The following is an 8,697-nucleotide window of genomic DNA, read 5'->3' as shown; positions in this document are numbered from 1 at the left end:
GCAACGGGAATTTTTCAGTTCCCTTATAATCTATGGGACCAGCATCATATATGAGGTCTCATGACCTCACTATGCACTATGCCGTACACGACTGTACTACACAAATTAGGGCTATACGCGGCTGTACAAATTTACAGTAGTCCCAAGGTACCAACTCAAGACCTTTGGCTAAATAAAGAAGAATGTCAAAAATGTTTTAAGTCCTATCTCCTTCCCTTGATTCTCCTGCTTATTTCAGTACTGAAAAGAACTTTCTCTGGTTGCTGAGATGTTCAAATGAGTTCATTACTATCAAATCACTTTTAAAAACGTATATGCATTATATAAATTAAAAGGTATTTACTATTAGCATAGTAAAGAAAATATTGCCGCATGGGAGGGGGAGGAGTAAGCCTATGGCAGACATGGGGTTGGCAGAAGGGAAAGAAAGAGGGGGAAGAGACAGAATGTGAACATAGGCTTGTCTCCCTAAAAGAAATGTAAATGTATACGTCCATCTCCCTTGCTCCTCATCAGCAAAATGTTGGCATTTGCTGATACACTGGAAGCAGCCTATTTAAGTCAGGAGTTTGATATGCTATAAGGTCATACACTGCATGTCAGTGTGGGAAACAGAGAGGATCCTCCACAGAGCTGAGAAGATGAAAAACCCTAAATTTTGATCAATTTATTAATAAACAGAGAATAGTATTTTCTTCAAATACACGATTAATTTCACTACCAATACTTTATTCGCATGATACACATTATAACTGCTATTCAAGATAGTTGGGGATAGGTACTTTACTATTTAACTGGAAGTTATGACTGCAATACGAGATTTCAACAGAAGGCAGAATTATTTTACACTCCTTCCACATACTTTTATTTTAAGTAGTAAAGCACAGGGCAGCCTGTACCCTAATGTCAGGTTTCCAGCTCGCTGCTAGGAAAAGTCGTCTGGACAAGGGGGAATCCTGTATTATAAATGAAATCCCTGAAGACTAAACAACAGGAGCACATTCTAGCTAAGGACCGCGAATGAGTATCCCGTGTAAAGTGCAAATACTTACTTCTAAGTTAAGTATGCTTGAAATAATTATAAGTAAAATTTGAAGAGTCAACTACCTTTAGTCTGAGGCTAGAGTAGTCACCTAACTCTACCCACCACACACCCCATCAACAACTTCCTTAAATCTTATCCTCAATTCTCACAATAAAATATTTCCAAACTTTCTTTGCTGAATAAAAATGGCGCTGCTTTTCCCATCACAATACTGTTGATTTCTCAGTAACTCTTAGGCTCTTTAACCATCAAACTCGATTGGCCTCATTTAAATGCCACCCTTCCATAGACAGTGCCAGGTGCTTTTTTGAGGGTTGGGCCAGGAGGTAAAGGTGGCTGCTTCTATCAACAAGGTTGCAACTTTCTCAGCTAGAATCCTGGGAATAACTCCCTCTGACTTACCTTCATAACCTCTCTGCCTTCTCGAAACTGTTGCCTCTGTCTCCCTTAAACCACATTCCAACGCAAACTGTCTCCAAAGTGCAGTAGCACTTAAGCCTCTCTGTGCCCCTCGCACCCATCAACGCCATCTCTAATGCACCATTCACACCTAGACCGGTGCATCAGCCTCTCCGGTGGTCGCTCAGAGCCACGCTCGGGGCAAGCACCACCACGCAGGCCTCTGCGAAATACAGCCTTCCGCGCCCCGTCTACACCCCAGCCCGTGCGCACCAAGGGCGGCTGCGTGACCCGACCACCGAGTCCCAGCCCCGCTGCGGCGGAGGGCAGGGACCAGCATGCACACCCTCAAGTCTATATGAAGACCCTCCCCGGGGGCTGTCGCCGGCCCCAACGCCTGGCCCACCCCGGCCCTGGCGGCGGATGAGGGTCTGGAGGCGCACGCAGCAGAAGGAGGGAGGAGGCAGCTCGAAGCGAGGGCTCTCCCGTAAAAAAGAAACTTGTCTTCGCCTCCCTTCCAGGGGCGGCGGGAGGAGGGCACCGAGCGACCGGCCCCAATCCCCACAGCTCTCCCAGGCACCCCGCTCAGGCAGTACCGCTGCGGCAAAGGGCGGCGAAGGCGCGATGTCCGACACCCGGGTGCCTCGGCGTACCTACCTGGTGGAGTGGCAGGTGCACTGGGTTGCTGAGGGGCCGCAGCAAGTGGTAAGTCCATGGTGAAGTCCGTGGTACTGATGATACTGGAGGGCGACTGAAAGGCTCAGACTAGCGACTGCTCTCAACTTTGCGCCCTGGCCGCCGCCGGCGCTCGCCGCGAGTGACCGCTCCCCTGCCTCCAACTTCCAGCAACTTCCAACGCCCGCTCCCCACCTGCAGTGCGCTGGCGCCAGACGGTCGCAGGGAACAATCGTGGCGTGGATCGCCGACGCGGGAGCCAATCAGAGAGCGCCGGCCGCACCGCGCCCCTCCCCCCGCCGAGGATCGGAGCGAGGGGAGCGAGCGCGGCGAGAGCGTAGCGTGAGGGCTCCTCGCGGGCGTGGTGGGACGCGTCACCGAGGTAGGAGGTCAGAAGGGCGTCTTTGCCCCCCCTCACCCCTCCGTTTTTCCTCCCTGGAATGTCGCGGCCATCCACCTCTCGATAGGAGGGACGGCAGACAACCTAGGAGCGCGGGGTGGCCCGAAGAAAATGGGGCAAACTGAAGGACGTCCCAAGCATGGCTGGGGACCTTGGGGAACAAGCTCAGACCTGGGAGGAGGAGGACGGCAAACCAAACCTACCTGAAAAGTCCCTTTGTCTTTGAAACTGCTGTGTAAAAGCCCAAAGTTGAGAATAATCCCGTGTTCTGACCCTTTCAGCCGCCCTCCAGCCACACCTGGGCCTTCCAGGCGGCGGGAGGTGGGCCTGCGTTGGACATCTGTGGTCGCAGGGAGACCAACTCACGTGTTAAAGTTCAGTTCTTTGGTAGCCAGCCACCCTCACTGAAGGTCCCGACTTCCTCCTGAAAAGGTCAGTTTTTTGTTTTGTTTTAGAGGAAGTCTTGCTCTGTCGCCCAGGCTGGAGTGCAATGGGGAGATCTCCGCTCACTGCAACCTCCGCCTTATGGGTTCAAGCAATAATCTGCCACAGCCTCCCGAGTAGCTGGGATTACGAGCGCCCACCACTATGCCTGGCTAATTTTTATATTTTTAGTAGAGACGGGGTTTCACCATCTTGGCCAGGCTGGTCTTGAACTCCTGACTTCGTGATCCACCCGCCTCGGCCCCCCAAAGTGCTGGGATTACAGGCATGAGCCACTGCGCCTGGCCAAAAAAGGCAGTTTTCTAAGCATCCCTTTACCTGTTGAGCACAGCCACCCTCAGACTTTTGAATTCTCCGTATCCACATACCTTCTGTGTGTTGGGGGAGGGGGTTCCTGTGTGTGTCTAATTCATTTGCCCCAAACTTCATAAAAGTAATCCATTTGATCTCTAAAGTTGATGGAAACATCAACTTTGTGCAGCAGATTTTTAGAAGACAATGCCATAGGAGGGTTCCTAACTCTCCTAGAGAGCTCAAGACTTAAGGCTTTGACAGTTTGTAATTTGTATAAAAATACTGTTCACTGAGAGTTTAACTGCATGTTTTAATACTTTTGGTAGAATACCTCACTTAATGCTCACAATTACAGTGTGAGATAGATACTATTACACACCCTCTTTCAAAGAAATTGAGGCACAGAAAAGTTACGTAATTTGCCTAACAACACACAACTAAGTTGATTGGAATCCAAGAAATCTACCTCCAGAGCTGACCTTACCACTAGGCCTTTGTCTTCCTCACACTTAAACCCATTCCAGAAATTCCATCAGCTAGCAGTTATACCATTTGCTTTATAACTAGTCTGGAATCTTGAAAAATAAGAAAACACGAATAAGAACACACCCGCTTTGGTAAATGGGCCCGTGGGCTTTAGTTTCTCTGAAAAGGAAGCAGTTGAGCCAATCAGTGCAGCCCCTTCCTGCCTAAAATTGATTGGTCACCGTAATCTTAGTTTGGTAGATTCTCAGCTGAAACTGAATAGAGGATGGAAAGAAGAATAAGAAAAGAAAACCTGGACCTTCATTCAACCTGCGGAAATGTTCCAGTGGGAATCATAATCAATTAGAGAGCAACCCGTTCTGTTCAACTAGTTGCTTATTAAAGAATATTAATCCAAAAATCTAGATTTCTCTATTAATACATTATTAGAAAAAAAAATCCTTTCTTTCAGTTTGGAAACGTGCAGAGAAAACATACAGGTGGCTGAGCATACAAACTGAAAGAAAAATTGAAATACCATTTTAAAACGATTAAAATGTGTTGGGAACATACTGCAACCTCGAGTAAGCAGCATGGAGATACAATCTCTGCCTGCCACCACGCCCAGCTAACTTTTGTACTTTTTGTAGAACAAATAATGTCACAAAAGGAGTTTCCTTAGGCTGAATTTTTATTTTAGTCAGACATGACAGAACATAGCCTATTATTTGGGCCTACTTCACCTAAAAGCATTAAGAGAGTTTTGCATTTACAGAAATAAACAGGATAACAACTAGTTTTGAACTTTTTCTTCTTAAATGTTGAAATTTAATGTGGTTAGATTATTTTACTTTTAGCTGTCAGTATCTATTTTGAGCTTTTACAAACTGCACAGTAGGAAAGGATTTCAAAAGTACAAGCAGTAATTAAAGATTTCATGGATGAAAGTTAAGCAAATGAATGCATAACTTATTTGGAGTACAGTATTACTTTGTAGCACATTTAAAATTATTTCTCTGATTGACCATTTTGAAATTTCCAGGCTGGCCAGGCATGGTGGCTCATGCCTGTAATCCCAGCACTTTGGGAGGCTGAGGCAGGTGGATCACGAGGTCAGGAGTTCAAGACCAGCCTGGCCAACATGGTGAAACCCCATCTCTACTAAAAATACGAAAATTAGGTTGGCATGGAAGCACACACCTGTAATCCCAGCTACTTGGGAGGCTGAGGCGGGAGAATCGCTTGAACCTGGGAGGTGGAGGTTGCAGTGATCCAAGATCACACCGTTGCACTCCAGCCTGGGCAACAGGGCAAGACACCATCTCAAAAAAAAAAAAAGAAAAGAAAATTCCAGACACCATTAGACTTTATACTTCGGTACAGTATTTCTCTAATTCTACAAATATTTATATTTTTTTGGTTAGCATCCCCCTGGTAATCAATTAAATGATCCTACATTACTCTGGGACAGAGGCCAGGAACTTGGTCTTACAGCATAAAACTACTCTATTACTCTTTGTGTAAAATACATTCTGCTACTGGTCACTAGATACTTATCTCAGAGAGCTCCTAAAATTGTTCCCTTTGGAATTGCTTGACTGTCATTGAGAAATAAAAGAAAAAATCAACTCACATATATCTGATACAACCCAACAAGACTGCGTCTCCGTGGGGATCCAGGACCATCTTTATTAGAATCACTCAGGATGCTTATTTAGAACCCAGATTCCTGGACAATAGTCAGCACATAAAATAATCAGAATGTTCTATGTCAGAGCCCTAGAATCTGCCTTTTATCAGTGTTCATGGGCAATTCCTAAGTACAAGCTGAAGTTCAGGTACCATTGCCCTGGGCCTTTAATAGCTCTCATTTTGTTAAGAACTTCACTATAATTAAACAAATGCAAAAATAATTCACATATGCTGATTCTTATACCAGAACAAGTAATTTAACTAGATTTTATTGTGTTTCTAATTTACAAATAATAAATCCATAACCCTTTTCCTATGCTAAAATGTTAAGTAAATTAACATTAAATTAGTACTAGTAACTATGACAACTAATATTACTAGACCCATTTTGTCATTGAAGTAAAATAAAAATCAAATGCCCAGCATCCTTATTGATTATATATGTGTAATAAATATATAAATACTCCTCTATATTTCTGAGTAACTATGGTTTCTTACAAACCATAGTTTGTAAGATCTGTGTAGATCTATGTAGACCTGTGTCCTGATCAGCACAGACCAAGCCAACAGAAAGTTATTTGCCCCACTACCTCAGAAAAAACAGGTGGAATGCTTTAAACACCTGGCATTCGAAATTGTATTGTGTATTTGTGTCTGTTTGCTGATTTGCTGTCTGCATCCCAACCCATAGAGTGAGAACTGTATGAGTGCAGGGGCTCTGTCCACCACTGAAGCACCAACACCTAGAACAGTGCCTGGTGGGTACAGGTGCTCAGCAGATATTTATTGAATAAACAAAAAGGAAGGCAACAGTTCCATATCAAGACAGTGCCTAATATAAAAAGTTTCACTGTAAATCATCAATAAATCTTTGAAACCACAATGTTTATTTTCAATGGTCATTTAATTGTGTCAGTTTGTTTTATTAGCCAAAGTTTGCAGTATCAGATTGCCTCTTTTATACCATTTGGTGCCTGGAAAATATGCAACACAGGCTTTTCTTTCTTTCTCGCCCCTAACATTTCTGAGGGCTGGGGGGAGGCAGGAAGTGGACAATGTCCACGAGTCTTCACTGCCATATTGCTCTCATAGCTCAAAGTCTACATTAGAATCATCACATCCTTCCTGAAATATGTTGCCAGCCTGTCCTTTGAAGCAGAGCCCTGATAACTTTGTTTCAAAGAGTGTCTAATGCAATAGACATTTATTTAAGATCGCTTATGTGCTAATAATGGAGACATTCAACACAGTGCCCAATTCCCTGTATTTAAACTTATCTTTTGTTCACCTTTACAACAAAACATTTCTATTGTTTTTTTCTTATGCTTCTTTCCCCAACAAACTGGAAAAACTCAGAAAGAAAATTTAAAATATTTTAAGATTGCAAAAGTATAGTTAATCTTTTGAAAATGTGCAATGTCAAGCAATGTATTTACAAACCAATGCTGACATTTTAAAAACAGATAAAATTTAATAAATTTATTTTATTGTTTTATCTCTAAGATCTCATAAGTTATTTATATTTCAAATGTCAGACACATTCAGCAGATTCTTCCAAAGCAGAAGCAAAATGAGCTTTTAACTTAATGAGTACCATGGTTACACATTTATCATATTTCTGCACAAGTATCAACGTTGTTTATTATTTCTTCAGTTTTACTCAAATATATGATAAAGTCAATAGTCTATTACACACGCACAGCATTTTTGCACATGGAAAAATTATGCATACTCTACAGATACAAATAAACTGAGTAAGAATGACAAGTGTAGAAAGAAGGAAATATGCAGCCTTTTCAATCTTGTATTTGTAAAAAACATGGTCACTGTTTTCCTAATTGATAATTCTTAATGTATATGACATGGCTAGACATCAGAAGAAAAATGACAGATATAAATAAGAGATGTCAACAAATACAATTTTTCTATTGCCGTTAACAGCCTCTGCCCCACTATGAGCTTGCAGGGCCCTGGCTGTCCCTGCAACACACCGTCATGGTCTCTGCCTTCTCCAACTCTGCAGAAACTGACCCAGCACCCTTGCTAGTCTATCCAGCGAAGATGCTCTCACCTGAGCTCATGGATGGAGGAGAGGAGCCTCCACCTCCTCAGTTCACAGAGTCATTTTCATCTTGGTTCCATTGCTGCCTCTTAATCACCTTTTTGCCAATTACACTGCACTCTCTTCTTTCTCTTCAGTTCATCTGCCTGGACTTAGCTCTCAGGGAAGATAAAGGTCGAGGCAAGAGTGATGGCTGATTCAGAAAGATAAATATTCCTCAAGGAGAATACCTGCATGAGCACAGGAATGAGTTGAAGGAGTCTATGCAAATATTTTCTTTTCAACATAATAATTAAATTTAAGTATTACGTGTTCTCACTCATATGCAGGAACTCAGAAAGTAAATCTCATGGAGACAGAGAGTAAAATGTGGTTACCAGAGTTTGGGAAGGGAAGAGGGGATGAAGAGAAGTTGGTTAAGGGACACAAAATTACAGAAGGAATAAGTTTTAGTATTCAGTAGTACAGTAGGGAAATTATAGTTAATAATTTATTTTGTATTTCAAAATAGCTAGAAAAGAAGAATTGTAATATTAATATTCCACACACAAAAGATAAATGTTTGAGGTGATGGATATTCCAGTTACCCTGATTTCTTCATTATACCTCCTCTACAGCTATCAAAATATCACATGTACCCCCAAAATATGTACAGACATTTTATAATAAAATCTTTTCAAAAAAATTAAATTTAGGTGTTATAAATTTGAGTCTATCCACTGATTCTTAAGAAACTACATAAATTTAGTAGCTATATAGTTAAATAATATTTTACTAAATTTTCTACAACTACTTCTATTTTAATGGCAGTGATTTAAGAGTTAGAAATAGTAACCAAAACTCTTATGACTCATATCTGCATTCCACCATACTATCTACTCTAAACATCATATACTGAGAAAGAATACCATCTATCTGAAAGTGTATTACTAGCAATTCATAATCCTTAAGAAGGCAGATATTAGTTAAGAACCATAAAGTCTTTCTCTCTCTGGAGGATAGTTGAGTTTGATCTCTCTTAGACCAGTGTTGATTACTTTTATAACAATTTTATTGCCAGAGAGATGGCTCCATCTTCTTTAATATTTGAAGTGAAAAATGATCACCAGTGAAATGAACAATTATGTAAATGTGCTCATAACCTGCAAAAGAATTTTTTTCTAAATTCCTCTTACAGCTTTCAAAAAATGAAAGTGTAAACAATATTATATGCTAAATGAT

The 8,697-nt window shown here is 41.8% G+C and overlaps 1 protein-coding gene across 1 annotated transcript; it reads left to right on the top strand.

Moving 5' to 3' along the window:
• The first annotated feature begins 1,867 nt into the window (after window positions 1-1,867).
• LOC102127813 (uncharacterized) lies at window positions 1,868-4,143 on the top strand. Its single transcript, XM_073999928.1, has 4 exons — window positions 1,868-2,112; window positions 2,203-2,501; window positions 2,801-2,951; window positions 3,976-4,143. The coding sequence occupies exons 1-3, from the start codon at window positions 1,868-1,870 to the stop codon at window positions 2,890-2,892; spliced, it is 636 nt and encodes a 211-aa protein (XP_073856029.1). The 3' UTR covers window positions 2,893-2,951; window positions 3,976-4,143.
• Window positions 4,144-8,697: the final 4,554 nt, after the last annotated feature.

This window comes from Macaca fascicularis, chromosome 8 (assembly GCF_037993035.2).
Source record: "Macaca fascicularis isolate 582-1 chromosome 8, T2T-MFA8v1.1".
NCBI lineage: Eukaryota > Metazoa > Chordata > Mammalia > Primates > Cercopithecidae > Macaca > Macaca fascicularis.
The sequence above is the reverse complement of the archived record's forward strand: the minus strand, read 5'-3'. Positions and strand labels throughout refer to the sequence as shown.